Raw genomic sequence first — 20,047 nt, forward strand, 5'->3', positions numbered from 1 at the left:
GTTGTCAGAAGAAAAACGGGTATCTGGCTCCAAAGTGGTGCCTTTGTTAAAAATGATTGAGAACATGCTCCAGAAAGAGGCAGCAAAGACAACAGGCCCAGTAGTTAAGGAACTGGGCGAGCATCTCATCATGCTACTTAAGGAAAAGGCCTACAAATGTTATAGCATGAGCATTTTTTCACTGGCAACACCCTAGGTATAAGACACTCAGCTTATTTAGCCCAACCAAGGCAGAAGAAGCAGTTAAATGACTTACTTCTGAATTTGCAAATATAATAGGGCCTGCACAACCACTGTCATCTCCAGCTGCAGCTTCAACTTCACATGATACTGCATCTGAAAGACCTGGTAAGTTTGTATTTTGGATTAAGAACTAATTTTGCAGTTATGACATTATTGATATAGTTAATTTTTGCTTCTCAGGTAACAAGCTGGTGTCATTTTGATGCATTGTTGATGGAGTCCAGAACAACTCATAATGTCACTGCTGATGCCACAGTTGAAGTGCAGAGTCCTCTCGAGGACTGGGAGAGGTAGAGGGGCATATATCCACACCTTTATAGGCTTGCTGTGGGATATTTGTGCACCCCTGCATCCTCAGTACCATGTGAAAGGATTTTTTCAAAAGCTGGAGAGGTCCTATCAAAAAAGAGAAACCGCCTGAGTCCAAGCACAGTGGAAAAAATAAAATAAAAATGAATAATATCCATCACACCAGTATTCACAAGCACAATCCAATAAAAACACCACTAAAATTTAAACATGAATAGACATATATTACTTTTACCCACCTAACAAAAATCATATATGAAATTATGAATGAATGAATGGATGGATGAATTAACTACACAAAATCATGTTAAGATGTTTTTATTTCTATTTTTGGCAGTGATTATTCCATGTTAACACTTGCATGGGAGGCAGGGGTCATCACATCAGTTGAAATGACAATAATAGTTTTGACCAGCAGGGGGGTTTGTGTGCAAATGAAGCCTCGAGAAATGAACCTTTTCTCGAACCAATTTGATGGAAAGCGTCAGGGCTTCACAAGGTTTCATCAGCCCATCACTAGCAGAGGGCGAGGAGGGACTCACGTACAATGACCAACGAGGGTAGACAGGGCAGGGGAAACTAAATACAAAAAAACCAGGGAAGTAAACGTGACACAGGTGGAAACACTGAGGACGGGGGCGTGGCAGACAGAAGGGAAAACCAAGAAACGGGGAAGCTAGGCGGGACAAAGGAGGAGGGCGGAACTGGACGTGACAACAATAATAACTGTTTTGTGAATTGTGTTTTCAAATAAAATGCGACATGTTTAAATTGATGTCCACAAGCTCAGTCTTTATTGTCTATCGTTTTGCATGCTTCCATCCAAGATGATTGCATGCAAGCACCTACAAACACCTGGGAGATGTTCTGGCTTGCCGGTGGATGTGCTGATGCCGGGGTTGGATGTGCTATTTCCGCAAGAGGATGTGCTGATGCTAGCTCCTACCTGAGGCTCACCATCTACACTGAAGGGACTGTGACTACTTGGCCGGGGAACAAGGACCTTAACTTTAACTGTAGAACCATCCTGCGCACCACGGACTTGTGCTAGTGGGCCGCCCAATGGAGGATGGGTTCCCTTTTGAGTCTTGGTCCTTCCGAGGTTTCTTCCTAATCCCCACCATCATAGGAAGTTTTTCCTTGCCACTGTCGCATTTGGCTTGCTCATTAGGGATCTGGACCCATACGATTGTACAGCTGCTTTGTGACAACATGTGTTGTGAAAAGTGCTATATAAATAAATTTGACTTTGACTTTGACTAAAGTAGGGATATATTATTATCATTTTTGCCTATGGTTCTGCATAGGTGTAAACATTAACATTTTAGTAAGAGATGTATGGGCCCTGTGTGGGCCCGTTTGGGCACCTGCCCGTGTATGGGCCCCTGCTCACATGTCTGACATGATGAATTGAAAGCATTAATGCACAGTTTGGGAGAATGTGTACATTCACAGAGACATCCACCCAACGTCTGCAGCAGATCTGGCACAATAGGGCAGATCTGGTGTGGGTGAGTATAGGTAGGGAAATGTGCAGATGAACCCTATAATTAGGCATGTTTATTTGTCTTTGTGTGTATGTTTGGGTCACTCTTTATTCTGGTTAGAATATGATTAGTCATATTGGTTTTGGTGGGTTTCGGTAGGGCAGTGTGTAGGTGAACCCTGTAGGTAGGCGTGTGAATGTGGAGCAGTGTTTAGGTGACCCCTAGATCTAGGCATGTGTCTGTGTGATCATGAGTGTGTGATTTTATGTTTTTTTGTGTAAATGATTTTATAACTGGTGGGTCAAAAATGACCCTAAGACATTATTTTGTACCATCGAGAGACTGTAGGAAAAGTCTCAGCAGTTAAATGTGGTGGCGGATCATTAAGGGTTAAAGCATCATTGATAAAAATGTACACAGCTCATGTGTCAGTGATTAGCATGTGTCTCTGGCAGGCTAATCTATAGCAGCATAACTAAAGGGAGGGGTTCAGAGGTGACCAGTCATGAGGGCTCACTGAGACATTGCTTTCCAGTGAAGTCATTGTCACAAAGACTTTAGTGTTCCAAAAATAATATAACAGGTGTGCTGTAATAAAAATGCGTGGTGGCCACTAATTGAATGCTGCAGACTTTCTGCAATGTTACGAGAAAAAACTAAAATATTCATAAAGAATAAAGAGGCAATGGTTGCACATCATGAGTTTTATTCTCCATGACAACAGAGAAACAAGAACGAAGAGGCAACAAAGCAAAGAGCAAGAGCTCATGAAGAGCAATTAACAAAAGTGAAAAGTAAGTTATACTAAGTCTTCTTCTTAAAGTGCAGCTTGCGACGAAGGCGCGTTGTCCTCAGGGAATGTGCAGCACTGGACTGCACAATCTGTAGGAAAATAAAGGGGTGCACACAGACAATTAACAGGTGTCAATAATCTGGTGATTCGGACCAGGGAAGTGGCTTAGTGCAAGGAGGCGTGTGCAGTGTACATGTGCAAGTGGGTACACATGCCCTCTGGTGGCCGACCCACCGTGACACATGTATGAAGGTTATTTCTTCAATTAGATTGGAGGTTTGAAACTCAATTAAGCTGTTTTATTTTAGGGGTTTAGTGAGGATGGGTCATTTTTAACCCTTAGGATACGGGGTGTATAAGACAACACGAGGATTAAGTACTGTGGACACTTTTCAACTCCTGAGTTATGATGACAGCAACACCAACATGACACCAAATGCCAAATACACCTCCGTAACTGGAAAGACCAGTTGGTCTGTTTTTATGCAAATTCACAGCTGATGGACACTATAAAAATGACAGCGTCAGTCACTGTCATGCATGTTATTTCCTGAGTGTGTGGGCAGAACTTTGAAAGCAGCAGGAGGACAATGGCAGTGGTACACAAGCAGGTAAGATGATCTGAACCACTGACTAAAGGTAAGATGATGAAAACCACTGACTGAAGGTAAGATGATCTGAACCACTGACTGAAGGTAAGATGATGAAAACCACTGACTGAATGCAAGGTGATCTGAACCACCTACATGAAGGTAAGGTGATGTGAACCACTGACTGAAGATTGAAAAGAATTGTACCTTTTCTTGCCATCTTAATATGCAGTGGAAGGATATTTCTTTGACACCCAGACTACAGAATTTCCACTAGGGTTGCCGCATCTTATTCTGCTGACAACTGCATTTAAGCAGTTGTCTTTGGCTCATTTTGAACATTAATTTAAGTTTGCACAGTGTTGGGTGGTGTATATTTGTGCAGCAGAAATTTTTTAAGTCAGTGGGTGTTTTTTTGTTGAATTCCCATGTGCTCTGGATGTGTGTGTCCACACTGCATGGATGGGTTAAAAGTGAAGGACAACTTCTGATCTGAATATAAAATCACAAATTGGCTTAATCTTAAATAATGATTTCAAAGCTGTATGGACAGAATAATAACATTTCATACCATGTTAATACAACACTGGATGGTAAAATCACACAACACAATACATGACAAAAACAACAAAAAAGAAACCCAAAAAGAAATCCATGGTGTCTAGAAAATGAAGATAAATAAATCCAGAAACACCTTGACATCACAAAGTATATGTCTTTAGTGTGATGGGCAGGGAGTGCGAAATAAAAAGGAAGCGATCACGTCAAGTCTCAGAGGAAAAGGATGGTTTATTGAGAAAAGTGCACGAACCAAAACCCGTGACGCAATCCAAATCAAGGATATAATGACCAGCAGTCAACTGGTACAAAGACAAGACAAGCAAACAAACAAGAAAAACATAGAAAAATAAACGACCCTCAGGTGAGATGGATCGCAGGCACCGCCCACCTGAGGGACGAACACAACTCAACCACAAGACAACTGCCGCTGTAGACGGAGGCGACTGGTAGGGGGCCCACCGTACTGTGACATATAGAGTCTCTTCATTGCAGGTCTTCAATGATTCCGTCCATGGCCACATTGAGCTGCATCCTCTGCTGGTGAAGATCGTTGATACTCCAGAGTTTCAGCGATTAAGAAACATCAAACAACTTGGAGCAGGATATTATGTCTTTCCAGGAGCTTCTCACAACCGCTTTGAACATTCAATTGGGTATGTACAACACTTCACAATGTTGAGTTTCAAATATTTCATCACTACTTGGTCATTTTAATAATATGTTGTGTACATTTTGGATAGAGTGGCGCACCTTGCTGGTAAGCTGGTTCAAAGACTGAGATCTTGTCAAGAGGAATTACGCATAGATGACAAAGACGAACTCTGTGTTCAGATCGCAGGATTATGTCATGATCTAGGTGAGATATTACTTAAAATTTTTCTCAGAAACAGAGTGGTACATGCCCATGCCCATAGAAACTGCTGATCTATTTCATATTCACATACAGTTATTTTGGATTTAATTAATATATGTGTCAAATATTACACACGTTTCCAATGAGATTTTCTATTACCAAGGTCACGGTCCATTTTCACATGTATTTGAGAGGTTGATGAAGAAATTACCTTATCAATGGCAGGTATATACTGTATATGAATCTATACATGGCACGTAGTGTATATGACAGCTTTTATTGTCATATGGACAATATTACTTCCAGCAATAATATAATTACAAATGTGTATATATATATATATATATATATATATATATATATATATATATATATATATATATATATATATATATATATATATATATATTTGTAATTATATTATTGCTGGAAGTAATATTGTCCATATGACAATAAAAGCTGTCATATACACATATACATATATATATATATAATCAGATAGGATTATGGTATTTAATAAACTCATCACAAAATTCTGAACATGTGTATGTCTTTATGTTTTGCTTGACAGCATGAAGGCGCATCAGTGAGGATGTTTTATCATCTCATCACAAGACATGGGATTAGGGCAGAAATGGAAAATAAATACAAATTTGAAAATCAAGATTTTAAATTCATCAGGGAGCTGATTAATCCACCTGCCCCAAAAGATGTGAGTGCTGTGCCATATTTTTACACACACACACACACACACACACACACACACACACACACACACACACACACACACACACACACACACACACACACACACACACAATCAATTCACTTCAATTACTCTTCTCCAGAGGGCAGGCAGACCCGATAAGTTGTTCTTGTATGAGATTGTGGCCAACAAAACAACAGGCATTGATGTTGCCAAAATGGACTGTTTCGCTAGGTGAGTTTTAACTGGGACTATGTCATCATCATTCAGAGTGTGAGTGAAATGCTTCATTTTTGTTGTTAACCATTAAAAGTTTGCTTTAAAAGTTTTGGATCATAATTGTATTTCCCCCTCTCCAGAGACTGCCACCACCTTGGTATGAAATGCAGCTTCTCCCACGAACGTTATTTGATGTTTGTGCGTGTTTGCGATGGGCATCTCTGCATGAGAGACAAGGTCTTCACAACTTTTAGATTGATTGAGTTTCAAAATCACAATGATTTTTCTAGTCTGTTGACTGAAAGCTATATCTTGTCAGTGCCTTGTGTGTACAGTACATGTTAGTTAATAAGATGCAGTAAGTTAATAAGATGCAGTAACCACTTTTCTTCCCATTTAGGAAGCACGGAACATGTTCAATCTTTTCCATACTCGCAATTATCTTTACAACAACATCTACCATCACCCAGTCAAAAAAGCAATAGAACTCATGTGAGTTCAATAAGAACATCAATGTAAATTAATAAAGTTATTAGTATTGGATTCTGTGAATATGCTTACACTGTCTAATATACTGTATATTATAACCTTTAGAACAGCTCCTGTCAGAATTACCACCCACTTTTGATCATCTACATTAACCAAATAAGTGTATTGTGTAATGGTGATATCACATCATAGTGGTATCACCTCTCCAAGTTATACATGTGCAAAATAATGTAATCTATATACAGTACGTTGTTAAGGCACTGATATCACAAATATCTCATTTTTTGGAAATTACACATGTATTGTTATGAAAATGTTTAGCTATTCACACTTTCTTCAAAGGGAAGTGAAGACAGGTATGTGGTTTAGTATAAAGCAGTGGTAGGCCAGCCCTCCATGAATTCTTGCTTCTGATATCTTTCCCTTTGAACTGTACAGGATAGTGGATGCACTCTTTAGTTGTTATGAGGAACAACCTGACATAAATAGATTGCACATTAATTTCATTGAAGCGGTGAATAACATGGAGTTCTACACAAAGCTTACAGGTTCCTTCAAATTTATATGTCCACACAATCATTTACAAATGAGCTATTTAACTTTCCATAACAACAGATAATAATTATAATATTATGTTTCACTTATTATTAACTGAAAATGTATTATATATTATACCAGAGATGACCTAAAATAATGAAAACCTTTGTGTGTTCTAGATGACACCTTTCAACCACCACTGCCTACCACATCCAATGAAAACTTTCAGAGAATCATTGAGCGTATACACAACCGTGAGCTTTACCGTTGTATTGGGGAAAAAGTGTTTCCAAGTAAAGAGGATGCCGAAAACAACAGCCAGCAAGTAAGGATTTCATTTTCTCAAAAATAGCTGATTCGCTCATTTCGCTGTCAATCAAAAAGGGATTCAGCATCAGACAGATCATCCAATCATCATGCAGAAGCTGAGCATCTAGGCCAGCCGAGGCCAGCCCACTGCCCCATAGACCCCCAGAGACGCTGAGCGTACGATGGGCGGGACAAAGCCCAGAATTTATTCAATGGCTCGTCTCGTTTCGCTGCACTCTTTGCTTCGCTATTGAACTCTGTAGACGCTCAGCGTCCACACCGTTTAAAGCACTGTGAAGCTGCGGGACTGAGTTAGAGGAAAGCCGCGTCGTTACCAGTGATAAGAAGCTGATTCTGAACAAACGTTGAGCGCGTTGTAGCGCATATTTAGTCAATGACATGTACACACAACAGTATACAGTTGTGATCAAATTTATTCAACCCCCAATGCTGCGAAGGGTTTTATGGAATTCAGTGCACATTTGTAATTGTGTTCATAATGAAATCTTACAAGGACTTGTTAAAGAACTAAATGCAACTAAGATAGCATCAATTTTTTTTGTCATAAAGTATTAAATGGCCTTTTTGTGATTTCTTCATTGACACAATTATTCAACCCCTTTACGACTACCACTCCTAAGAACAGAGGTTCATTCCAGTGTTTTCCATCAGGTATTGAAAACATCTGTGGATGTCAACGAGCAGCAATCAAGCATGATAAGCACCAATTAGGCAGATTTAAAAGGACTGTGATACTCAGCTCCTTCTAGACATCTACTGGTGTGTTTCCAAGCATGGTGAAGGCAAGAGAATGGTCCCAGAAGACAAGAGAAGAGGTTATTGCTCTTCACAAGAATGGCAATGGATATAAAAAGATTGCGAAGTTGTTAAATATTCCAAGAGACACTATCGGAAGTATCATTCGCAAGTTCAAGTTAAAGGGCACAGTGGAAACGTTACCTGGTCGTGGCAGAAAGAAGATCATGACCGCGACTGCTGTGCGCTACCTGAAGCGTAATGTGGAGAAAAATCCCCGCGTGACTGCTAAGGAACTGAAAAAAGACCTGTCAGATGTGGGCACTGAAGTTTCAGCTCAGACAATAAGGCGCGCACTGCATAACGAAGACCTCCATGCCAGAACGCCCAGACGCACCCCCTTGCTGACTCCAAAGAACAAGAAAAGTCGACTGCAGTATGCCAAAAGTCATGTGGACAAGCCACAAAGGTTTTGGAACAGTGTACTGTGGTCAGATGAAACTAAATTAGAACTGTTTGGGACAATGGACCAGCGCTATGTTTGGAGAAGGAAGAACCAGGCTTATGAACAAAAGAACACCTTGCCTACTGTGAAGCATGGCGGGGGGTCAATTATGCTTTGGGGCTGTTTTGCTTCTAATGGTACAGGAAAGCTTCAACGTGTGCAGGGTACCATGAATTCCCTTCAGTACCAGGAGATCTTGGAGGAAAATGTGATGGAGTCAGTCACAAACCTGCGGCTTGGGAGACGTTGGACCTTCCAACAGGACAATGATCCGAAGCACACATCCAAGTCCACTAGAGCATGGTTGAACATGAAAGGCTGGAACATTCTAGAGTGGCCATCGCAATCACCAGACTTAAATCCAATTGAGAACCTCTGGTGGGACCTAAAGAAGGCAGTTGCAGTGCGCAAGCCTAAGAATGTGACTGAACTGGAGGCTTTTGCCCATGAAGAATGGGCTAAGATACCCATAGGTCGCTGCAAGACACTTGTGTCAAGCTATGCTTCACGCTTGAAAGCTGTCATAACTGGAAAAGGATGTTGTACTAAGTACTAAAAAATAATGTCACTAGGGGGTTGAATAAAACTGATAATGATGTGAGCACAGTAAAGACATTTGTCGTTATTCCATCATAAATATTATGTTATGTTTGTCTAATTTATAAGTGCCTCTTTGATATAATTGTAAATAAGATGACTGAAATGATCAAAATCAATGTCAAACCGGCCAAAACACTTTATTTCAGTGGGGGTTGAATAAATTTGATCACAACTGTATGTTTGATCACTTTTACATTTTAGGGGAAGCTGAGCTTCCTTTGCAGTCTTAAGGCTAATATATACTTGCTGTTAACTACGCGTTCGCGTACGCATCATGGCTGCTTCGCGTATCCTGCGTCTGTTTGGCGCGTAGGTCTTGCACGTCCTCCAATAGTTAACGCGACTTATACGCGAACGTTGTCTACGCGAGCGCATGGGCAAACAGCAAGTATGTTTCCAGCCTTAAGCTGGAAACATACTTGCTGTTAACTACGCGTTCGCGTACGCATCATGGCTGCTTCGCGTATCCTGCGTCGGTTTGGCGCGTAGGTCTTGCACGTCCTCCAAAAGTTAACGCGACGCGTACGCGAGGTGCAATACACACAAAACAGCTAGGGGCAGTGTAGCCGCTAACCAGCGTTCTGCCCTCTAGTGGACGCCTCCAGTTTCACGCGTTGCACATAGGCTAGTATGTTCTCAGTAACGTTCACAACGCAGCCGGTTGTGTACGCGAACGCATGGGCAAACAGCAAGTATGTTTCCACCTTTAGAGCAATCGCCACTGGATTGCACTATCCCTGCAAATGAAGGGTCGGTGTGACTGGCCTTATAATGGCAATGTAGAAAGCCTTATTCTTTTAAAGACGTTTTCCCATGATAAAGAGGCCATATAATTCAAACCATGATATTTAGATCTTTTTCAATGATAAAAACATCGAGAACGTATTTTGGGTATTAAACACGCACACAGTGAAGTGAGACTCTAGACCACGACGAGCAGCACATACTCATGTTGTGTTTGTTTTCCACCTACCAACAAAGACTATACTGGAAACCATCAACAACGTGAACAGTGCACTGGACACACCTGTCAGTGAACAGGAATTTCATGCTGAGGTGGGCAACTATAAGACATGAATTTGGACAGACTGAAGCAGACTAAGATTTTATCTTGTCACTTTAAACTTGCACAGTTTAAAGCTCAACAAATCGAGCTAAAATGTAGCATGAATGATTAAAATTATCAATTTGAAAAAAATTATGAAAAATATTTTACAGGGTTCTTGTCTATATAATTGCAGTTCATTACTCTCGACTATGGGATGAACACAAGTAATCCAATTAAATTTCTCTGGTTCTATACAAAAGACCAAAGAAATATAGTGAGAAGAATGAATCCTGATCAGGTAAAATACAAACAAAGCACTTTCATTGAATTCAGCTAAAGCTTGAACGTTCTTTTTTTAATCAAAGTTTATCCAGTGACCAGCATTTAGGAACAATATGGAGATGCCCATAATTGTCTGAATTAAATTTGAAATCCTCTTTAAATCCCTTCAGGTTTCTTACCTCCTCCCCCAAAGGTTTTCCGAGACCAAAGCCATGCTCTTCTGCAAAACAGAAAACGCAGAAGTTATAAGACATGCGAGGGATCATGTCAGTCATTTGTGGGCACCATGGCAGGATGAAGCAGCTTAACCAAGCTCTCATTAAAGCATATAAGGAGACAAGAATTTTTAATTGCATATAAATAATGATTTGAAGTCATGCATATTAATCTTCCACTGACAATCTTGTATGCAATTGTGTTTGGGTCAGTGTAGGGTCAGGTTTACATAATAATAATAAATGTTTGTAAATAGTTGGTAAGCTTTATATATGATATAAATTTTACTTTAAGAAAAGAAACTAGTGTAAAGTAGACATGTGTGCCACTGTTTATAACAGAAAAGGCTGTTTCGCTCTTACCTGTTTTATGAAGGTTTATGGATAAGGGAACAATAGATTTTTGATTAAGCATTGTCAAACCATTTAAATTCATGTCAATAGAAGCCATGTAAAATCATGTTATCCATTATTAAATATTGATTGATTTAATGTTCACTGTGTTGACGATTTGTCGAGTTTGATGATTGTACGATTGTTGTAAGTAATGCAGCTGTGGTTTGTTTTGGTATTTTTCATTTTATTTCAGTTTGTTTCGGTCAACAGTCCAGGTCCTACAGGTTAAGCTGCAGTGAAGTCAGGTGTAGGGTAAATGCCCCATTAAGCTCACCCAAATATAAAATTTGATATATTTAAGGCAAAAGTCATTCTGTTTAGCAGGAGATGTTAAGTTAAAATGAAATATTAATCTCTCATGTAACAATGTTAATTTTAATGTTAATAGTTTTACAATTTATAATAAAGTTATTTAAAAAAGTCAAAAGTCTGAGGTACATTCTGAACCCTTTAAAACACCCCTGTTCCAAATAAGCTCACAAGAATATTTTACATTTAAAATTATTGTTAATGTAAATCATTTTGATAATTTTTATTTGAAATTGAATTTAAACATGGAAAGTCTGTAAAAAATTGTCACGGTCACAGCTTCGGACCCTTCCCTATGGGCGTGTCACTACGTTGTCTGCATGCTGTTATGTCAATATTAGTAGTTCTGTGGGTGTGGGTTGTCTGTGAGCATGTTCGTAGTCGCACCTGTGCCTTGTCTCGAGATCACGAGGGTTTGTATTAATCACCTATTTAATGTGCGTTCGAGCAAGGTCTTGTGCTCGTCTTTGTCTAAGGTTTCATGCCAGTGTGAGTGTTTCTGTACTGTGCTTGCACTACCGTATTGAAGCTACGTGTTTTGTGTCAGTAAAGTTCTGTTTGCACCGTTTCCGTTTTCGTCGTGTCTGCTCCTCCACACGTCACAAAAATAAGATATTGTTAATTATTTGACCCTAATTAACACAGAAAACTGACAATGAGAGTAAACGCCCCTATTAAGTTCACCCAAATCTAAAATTTGACATATTCAAAACAAAAGTAATTTTGTTTAGCAGATGTTAAGTTAAAATGAAATATTAATCTCTCGTGTAACAATGTTAATTTTATTGTTAATAGTTTTATAATTTATAACAAAGTTTTAAAGTACAAAAGTCTGAGGTGTGCTTAACACTAGAAGCGCCGCGCCTCATTTACATACTTATACCTAGAAGCGCGGAGGGCCGGTCATCTGACCGCTTTCACCACCTCCTACTAGCGCCGTGTTGTTTTCACCTACTTAAAGCACGCCTCGGGCGGTCAAAAGACCGCTGAGTCTTTACACAGGGGAGCTGGTACTGACACATAATTAACACTAGATGGCATTTTGCACAAAAAGAAGAATGAGCCGCCCAAACAAAATATTGTTAATGGTGACATTTGCACATAACGTTAATATGTTAACAAATTAATGTGACTAAACCTTTTAGAATCAGTGCCTTGTGACCTTGTTCTCAGTAGCTTCCCCATTGTCAGTTTTGTTTAGTTTCATATTGCATTTCCTGGTTTGTGCGAATATGTAAATGCAAAATATTGTTTCAGTTTTGTTTCTTGGTTAGTGTAATAGTTTGCTTGGTTAGTGTAATAGTTTGCTTGGATAGTGTAATAGTTTGCTTATTTGTCTGTTTGTTATTCTGTTGGCATATATGTCACTAGATTATCATGTTCGTTCGCCACACCACTAACCCACTGGCCCGCACCCCCACTGTGAAGCGTTCACGTCTTTTGTCTTGCTAATGCTACAGACTGCGCTGCAGCCTTGCACCCCCACATCCACAGAAAGCTTGTTCGATACTCAAAGTAGCAAAGTGAAGCCCGCAGACCGAGCCAAAGCAAGTTTATTTGTATACTCAATTAATGTTACGCCATTTCAAGTTTTAATGTCTAAAAGTTGTGTATGTTAGTGAATTGCAGGCTATGGTGAACATAACAAATCTACAAATAAATGTCTATAATGTTTTGTGTTAGACAAACAACAAAAAGGCACAAATAGGCAAAATTAATTACAAAAATATCATTATAAAAGGTAGGCTATGTACCTTTGCATAACAAAATGCAAAATTATTAAAATGATACTTTTGATTGCTTCACAAATATAGTTGCCTCTCTCCTCACGTCCTAACAACCATAGTTGCGTCCGAAATCGCGTACTTAAGCAGTACGTTCTAGATTTCGGTGCAGTACGTTCTTCCCAACCGTCAAAGCAGTACGTTATTTAAGTACGAGATTGGTCAGTATGCATCCAACTTCGGACATACTACGTCCGCCATCTTACCTGTCACATGACCTATGACGTTACGCTACTAAATTAAAAGCCCCATTTGACAGTTTTCTAGTTTATGGTCTGTTCGCGATTTACATTAGATTTGCTTCATTTACATTTACATTTGCTTCATTTACATTTACTTCATTTACATTTCATTTTACATTTACCTCGTCAAGACAGTTCTTGCGATGGTATTCTCTGCAAGACGGCGTCGAGTAGTAGCTCGGAGAAGATTCCTCAGGAATTTGATCATTTACCTCAGGAGAAATGTAAGTACCGCTATCGTCTTTAGCAATCGTAGCCGGCACTTACTTCATACATATTTGTGCTATATTACTGATTGGACAGCACAAATCAATGACATCTTAATAATAAGATGATTAAAAATACAGCTTCAAGTTATATTTCTAGACCAGAGGTCACTAACAGGCGGACCGCGGTCCGGATCATACCTGTCAAGTGTCCCGTTTTGGCCGGGACAGTCCCGTATTTTACTGCTCTGTCCCGGCGTCATCCCGTATTTTTATTTGTCCCGTATTTCCGATATCTCACGCCGAAAAAAATATCCAGTTTATTTACCTCAGATCCCCATATATGATTCAATACGTTACTAGTTCGCTAGCTCTGGCGCCATCCACTGGCGATATAACACTTAATCTGTGTCCATTTTACGCCCCCCTTAACTCTGCAAATTTCTATTTCCATGGTCCGCAACCAACGGACCCAAATGCCATCCCATCCGGACCCAGAATAAATTGTTTAAAATATTTTTTAATTTTGACGGGAGAATTAATTTTAAACCGGAGCATTTATTTCAGCGCTATTGAAAAAAACACTCCGTTACAAGTGTTACGTTCGCCACCTAAGCCCCCAAGGTCGCCGCCGCCACGATTAGCCCTGTTAGTGGAGCTAGAGTTAGTGGAGCTTCGAGCGTAGTGGTAAATATCTGGTTTGAATACCGCGGAGCAAAAAACATTCTTTGTGCTCATGATTATGAAATAATGTATAGTCAAACCACTTTCACAAAAATATTTATTCAATTAATTTATTTTACAGTAAATAAAAAACCAAATTCTAATTGGATCAAATAAATAAAGTATTATTATATTAATAATTAATTAAACTATGTGCATTGATTTACAGGATGGGAGCCTGACGTATTGTCACCTCAATACAGCTGTGCCCGTCTTGCAGCTGTATTTCGGTGGTGGAGACCTCAGGGCAGATTTCAGACTCTCCCGTGAGACCATCACCTCACTCAGTAATGCACTGAGGCAGGAGACTGATCATGGGTGGAGCAGGGACATCGAGCTGTTGGTGTTCCTTTACTGGCTGGCACACGCAGCATCCTATCGTGTGGTCTCCCGAGCGTTCGCCATCCCAAGATCTACTGTGTGTGACATTGTGCACAGAATGAGCAAAGCAGTCAGTGGCATTTTGAAGAGGGTCATCATGTTACCTGCTGGTGATGAACTGGATGTGGTAGGAGCAGGATTTGCCCAGTTGGCTGGATCGGCGTCCTTCAAAGTGGCAGTTGGTGCCATCGACGGGTGCCACATCAGAATAAAACCCCCATCTGCCAATGCACAGTGCTACCTGAACAGGAAGCTTTTTTATTCTGTGCAGCTGCAAGCGATCTGTGACCATCAGGGAAGGTTTATTGACATTTTTGTGGGTTACCCTGGGTCTGTACATGACGCACGGGTGCTGAAGAACAGCCCTATATACAATTAGAGGGCCTATACCCACCTAGAGGAAGGTGCATCCTTGGTGATGGGGGTTATCCGTGCATCAGCGCACCAATCCAGCTCCTGACCCCTTATCGAGAGCCTGTGCAGAACCCTGTACAGGCTCGTTTCAACAGCAGACTCTCTCGGGCCAGGAACATAATTGAAAGAACATTTGGAATGCTGAAGACCCGCTGGCGATCCATTTTCTTTAAAGCCCTTGAGGTGAGCCCTGTCTTCGCACCCGAGGTTGTGGCATGCTGCGCTGTGCTCCACAACCTCTGCATTGCTCACGGCGACATCATAGACCCAGATGTTCCAGAGGCTGATGACACTGACCCACCAGAGCCTGTCGGCACAGAACAAACATCAGGGGAAGATGCACGAGAGATTCTGGCTGCAGCTGTCTCAGCACCACAACATTGTGTTTTAGCTCTGCACGAGCATGATTATATTTAGGCCTTTCTCTTTGAGTGTTTAAAACATCGCTTTAAAACCCAACGGCTCTTTTAAGAGCCACCCACACTTTCGCCAAAAGAGTTTCCATATTCTAATTGTACATGCGGCACGACGACCAATACAGTTTGTAATTTCCATTTGGCGCCTGCATTCAGTAGGCCAGCATTTCTGAATTAATCATTATTTTTACATTATTTTTATCAAGTTTTCAATGAATTTTTTAGATATTCATTGGCTGTAATCATCAACATTAACAAAAATAAACACTTGAAATAGATCACCTTGTTTGTGATGAATCTATATAATATATGCGTTTCGTTTTTTTGTATTTAATTACTGAAATTGATTAACTTTTTGATATAATTTACTGAGATGCACCTGTATTAGTTTCTCTATCTCCCTGCTGTAGGCTGACTCATCCCCACCAGAGATTAGACTAGTGATGGTGGTATCAGCAAACCTCAAGAGTTTGGCTGCTTCACGGAGGCACAGCTGTTTGTGTAGAAGGAGAAGAGCAGGGGAGAAAGGACAGGGCTTTGTGTGGAGTGAGCCCTGATGGTCCGGGAGTCAGACACGTTTTCCAACTTTCAAACGCTGATTTATGTTGATTTGATGCCAAATTAAAATCATTCCAAATTGTACTCAGACTTGTTGGGTGTAAATGATGTATTACCTTTAGGTTATGAATATCATTTAGCATTAAAGTTTAAACAGAAAGCTTGCTCCATCGATACATTCAAAAGATCTATGAGAATTTCTACTCAGTGTGGCTACTGATCAGAAGACTAAAACTTGTTTAATTAATGAAGTTGTTTGGGACAAAAAGATCACACACATACTTTATGCATACGATTGAAAACTATGCCCTACCTATAGTATACCTATAGTATAAGACTTGTATAAGACACAAAATCTAAACATATTTAAATTAAATCTACAACCTAACTATTTCTAGTTGCAAATGTATTACTGTCATCATTCTCACAATATATAATAACACCAAAAGACTTGAAAGCTGATATACAACTATTTATTTTTTAGCTAAAATCTCCAATACATTTAAAAATCTTTCCTCTCTCTCTTGCCTCCCTATCCCTCCTTTCCTCTCTTATTCTAGCTTCTGCATCTCTCTTCTCTTCTCGTGCTATTGTTTCCCTCTCTCTTCTTTCCTCTCTTTTCAGCCTCTCTCCATCTTCTTTCCTCCCTCTCCTCAGCCTCTCTCCATCTTCTTTCCTCCCTCTCCTCAGCCTCTCTCTGTCTTCTCTCGTCTCTTTCCTCAGCCTCTCTCTCCCTCTCATTTTCCCTCTCTTCCAACTCCCTCAAATAGTCCATTAAATTCCCCCGCCTCTTCTTGGCAAGGGGTTCCTTTACAGAGGGCAGTGGCTCAACAGCAGCACCCTGGCCAGATGAGGCAATAAGGGTGGGTGGACTAATTGATGGCCTCCCTCCTATTGCCTCATCCATGGCAGCATACCATTTCCAGGATGCTGCTGTTGCTACACCACCCTCTGTACTCACCCCAGTGGGGGGGCACTTCAGTTCCTACAAAATTCATAAAAACACGGAAGAGGGAACGGGGGACAACACCTTGTATTATAACTAAACCTTCACTGAATTATTTTAATCTGATAAACTATCAGGAAGAGACTTACCTTATATTTTTGCTTAAGGTTCTCCCACTTTTTTTTTACATAAAGTGGAGAGATTGCCTTTGGCAATTTTTTCTCCAAGACGAAGGCTCTGCAAGATAATAGACATAACTGTTAACTACAGTAAAATGCATACACTGTCTTTTAAAACTGTTAATACTATATCTCTATTACATACAGCCTTTTGTAATTAATAGTGTACATGACCTGTAATGCAGATGTATTAATTTAACCAAAGTTACTTACTCAAAACCTCGTACTGCTGCATTTCTTTTACCGGTGAAGAGATGCGCATTGGCCACCCTCCACCGGATAAGGTCCCTGGTGTCTTCATCGGTCCCTGCAATAATAAACTTTAGCTTTAAAATTGATGGTTACTGTATCAGTGTAGCAAAGTTACAAAAATCAATAATCACAAAGCTAGATATATTTTTATAGTATAGAATATGGTAAGAATAGGTTAGCCTTTCAATAGTATTACTAAAAAGGTGAGGTGAATGCACGAACGTCGTTATATCAGTATGACAAACAACCAAGGTTTAAAATAAAAGAAAATGAACATAAAGGAATTCGACCTGCAAACCACTTGTAAACCAGATTAAGCTAGTCATGTCTTAAAATCATTGCGAGCAAAATGGTCTAAAATTGACGGATGCGCTTCAGATTTGTTGCGAGTTAATCGGTACAATTAGTATTAGCTTGACGGGTCAACTAGCGAGCTAACAACAGGCATGAAAATGTACGATCTGGTAAATGTAGAGGTAAATGTACGATCTGGTAAATGTAGAGGTAAATGTACGATCTGGTAAATGTAGTGGTAAATGTTCGCTCTTCTGCCGTGTCCCCGGTGTAGACAGCACTAGGTCCTGCGCCACAACACGAATGAAGAACGTTCGTATTTGGCCTCTATGATGATGTATCCGGGCAGAAATGGCCGATTTCGGAAGTGCTGTTTACTTAAGTCAATATGATTTTATATAAAAATATCTCCCCACCCCCAAAAAACTCCTCGGATCTACACGATTCACGTAGGTCACCCTTTTCAACTTCAAAACGGCGAATGTCGCCGAAAGGTGACAGATTTTCATGCCTGTAACAATATTACATCAGCTTGGACTCGCTGATGGTCATAAACACTAAAAAAATACAGAAATCCACAGCTCCATTCGGATATTCGCATATGCATATAAATCTAACAAAACCGACATTAATACCGCACATTTTTCGCGTTATCGGATATATGAGTTAATCGGTATTATCTAGCTCGGGTTAACTAGCGAGCTAACAAGATTACCTCAGCTTGGACTCGCTAGCTGTGTTAATAAAAAATTTAAAAACTATATATATGTAATCTAACAAATTGTATTTTTCATTCTCAGTGACACTACTTGTAATGTCACTTGGGTTGCACTTGGTTTGCACATCGTCATATTTTTTAAATGTTTTATTTTGTGTTTGTATCTACTTACACTTGTAAATTGCTGGCTCGCCGCTTTCCGCCATTTTATTTTTCTAACTTCGAACACCTCCGCTGCTCCAGTTGCATCATGGGATAGGACAGTGTGCTGCAATCACATACTTAAAAATGGCTGCCGATGCAGTACGTCATCCGGGTACGTTTCGCGTACTGGTTTAATGCATACTGTGGTTTCGGACGTACTAGGTTGCTCGCGTACTGCTTCTCGCGTACTATATAGTACTGTAGTACTCGGTTTCGGACGGACCGCATGTCACCAGTTGTTTGAAGATGGAGGTTCACAAGCAGCATTATCACCATTCGGCGATTGTAACGGAGCTCGTGCTGCGTAGCGAGGAGACAGACACAAATGCTGAGATGAGCGAGATTTATTAAAGGGAATACCATAATCGTCGTCAGATAACCAGTCCGGGTCGATAACGGGAGGGCAGTCCGAATAACAGGCAAAGACAGGCATATTAAACACAAGGAAACACAACCAGGCAGGGAGACACAGAGAACCAGAATAAACGGGCGAAACACAAAAGCACGGGATCAGACAATGACACAGGGGCGTGGCACTTAACAAGGGAATCACGAGACAAACGAGCGGGCGGGATGAACAGACGCGGAACACAGACACGAGGGAGTTCGGAGTGACTGCTACGGGAGGGGGGCATGGTCATACGTGACAGCGATTTACATTTATATTTATATACTTATATTGCATAAGTTTCGTTCCCCACCTAAAATTAAGTTCCATTTATTTAGTGAATTGTGAACTTGAGAAAAAACCTCTGTCGCTGTGGTTAATGTTCATGCACTGTTTGAACCGGCCTGCTTTCATCTTTCCCTAGATAGGGAATGGCGTTCAACATATATTTAGTTTCAACATCAGCGGCCACCCAGAACTTAATCCCAAATTTATCGTGTTTATTGGTCATGTACTGAGTGAAACGACAACGAGCTTTAGTTGGGAACAGTTGCTCATCAACAGTTATGTTCTCACCAGGTGTGTAAGAAGCAATACTGTTTTTCACAAATTTATCAAATATCTCCCGAGATCATAGCAAATGTATCAGTCACAAGGCGGGCAGCCCTTGTGCTCTTGTCATCAAAGCGCAGATAGCGCATGATATCTGAATGTCTGTCAAGACATTGTCTCTTTGAAAATGGGATTTCCCAAGTCAGCAGACCAGTATTTCATGCTTTTACCGGCTGTTATACCTCTCAAATAAATGAGACCCACAAATGCTGTCAGTTCGTCAGCTGTTAGTTTGAACTGAACATTATTTCGTTCAGCCTCTGCCTCTGTGTCAAACACAGTAAGCTGGTCAGTGGACTTTTAATTTTATTCTTGGCATAACACGTAGGCCCTGGGGTTTCTCTCACAATATTGCACTCTTGTGCTCTACCCCGAGGTTTGCCAGCAGTTTGTTCAAGCCATACCGTACCGTCTTTGGCCTGAAATGAGTCACCACCACACAGTTTCAGAGTCCGATTACAAACCGAGGAGTCACTCAAACTACGTTGCTGTTCGATCACCCAAACCGAGATTTCAAGCAAAC

General features: G+C 40.4%; 2 protein-coding genes across 8 annotated transcripts; one reads left to right on the top strand and one right to left on the bottom strand.

The window, feature by feature from the left end:
- The first annotated feature begins 3,389 nt into the window (after window positions 1–3,389).
- LOC143510067 (deoxynucleoside triphosphate triphosphohydrolase SAMHD1-like) lies at window positions 3,390–11,755 on the top strand. Of its 3 annotated transcripts, none has more exons than XR_013129876.1 (13): window positions 3,390–3,443; window positions 4,476–4,636; window positions 4,724–4,839; window positions 5,000–5,061; window positions 5,408–5,548; window positions 5,685–5,776; window positions 5,902–5,998; window positions 6,162–6,253; window positions 6,689–6,798; window positions 6,967–7,112; window positions 9,939–10,013; window positions 10,176–10,303; window positions 10,458–10,594. XR_013129876.1 is itself a non-coding variant. In XM_076999066.1 (13 exons), exons 1-13 carry the CDS (start codon window positions 3,423–3,425, stop codon window positions 10,593–10,595), a joined length of 1,356 nt encoding a protein of 451 aa, XP_076855181.1. In that variant the 5' UTR covers window positions 3,390–3,422; the 3' UTR covers window positions 10,596–11,755. The 3 variants fall into 3 exon arrangements, 2 of the variants coding, with proteins under 2 accessions (XP_076855181.1, XP_076855183.1); XM_076999066.1 differs by having other exon boundaries at window positions 10,199–10,303; window positions 10,458–11,755; XM_076999068.1 differs by lacking the exons at window positions 9,939–10,013; window positions 10,176–10,303; window positions 10,458–10,594 and adding an exon at window positions 7,769–8,958.
- Window positions 11,756–14,079: 2,324 nt separating this feature from the next.
- Window positions 14,080–19,316, bottom strand: LOC143510068 (uncharacterized). Of its 5 annotated transcripts, none has more exons than XM_076999071.1 (7): window positions 18,493–19,316; window positions 17,270–17,363; window positions 17,027–17,114; window positions 15,753–15,866; window positions 14,938–15,264; window positions 14,648–14,764; window positions 14,080–14,578 (listed from the first exon to the last, which is right to left on the bottom strand). In XM_076999071.1, the coding sequence occupies exons 1-5, from the start codon at window positions 18,524–18,526 to the stop codon at window positions 15,217–15,219; spliced, it is 378 nt and encodes a 125-aa protein (XP_076855186.1). In that variant the 5' UTR covers window positions 18,527–19,316; the 3' UTR covers window positions 14,080–14,578; window positions 14,648–14,764; window positions 14,938–15,216. The 5 variants fall into 5 exon arrangements, 4 of the variants coding, with proteins under 4 accessions (XP_076855186.1, XP_076855187.1, XP_076855185.1 ...); XM_076999072.1 differs by having other exon boundaries at window positions 14,648–14,784; XM_076999070.1 differs by having other exon boundaries at window positions 14,648–14,825.
- Between the last annotated feature and the right edge of the window lie 731 nt (window positions 19,317–20,047).

This window comes from Brachyhypopomus gauderio, chromosome 3 (assembly GCF_052324685.1).
Source record: "Brachyhypopomus gauderio isolate BG-103 chromosome 3, BGAUD_0.2, whole genome shotgun sequence".
Lineage (NCBI taxonomy): Eukaryota > Metazoa > Chordata > Actinopteri > Gymnotiformes > Hypopomidae > Brachyhypopomus > Brachyhypopomus gauderio.

Excerpts from the sequence above, each read along its gene's own strand:
- LOC143510067 (XM_076999066.1), top strand. The coding sequence starts at position 3,423 with ATGGCAGTGGTACACAAGCAG. Across the intron at positions 3,444-4,475 it reads TGGCAGTGGTACACAAGCAG|GTCTTCAATGATTCCGTCCA; the intron begins GTAAGATGATCT and ends TCTTCATTGCAG. Across the intron at positions 5,549-5,684 it reads ATCCACCTGCCCCAAAAGAT|AGGGCAGGCAGACCCGATAA; the intron begins GTGAGTGCTGTG and ends ACTCTTCTCCAG.
- LOC143510068 (XM_076999069.1), bottom strand. The coding sequence starts at position 18,526 with ATGGCGGAAAGCGGCGAGCCAGCAATTTACAAGT. Across the intron at positions 17,364-18,492 it reads CGAGCCAGCAATTTACAAGT|GGACCGATGAAGACACCAGG; the intron begins GTAAGTAGATAC and ends TTATTATTGCAG. Across the intron at positions 17,115-17,269 it reads GCAGCAGTACGAGGTTTTGA|AGCCTTCGTCTTGGAGAAAA; the intron begins GTAAGTAACTTT and ends ATTATCTTGCAG.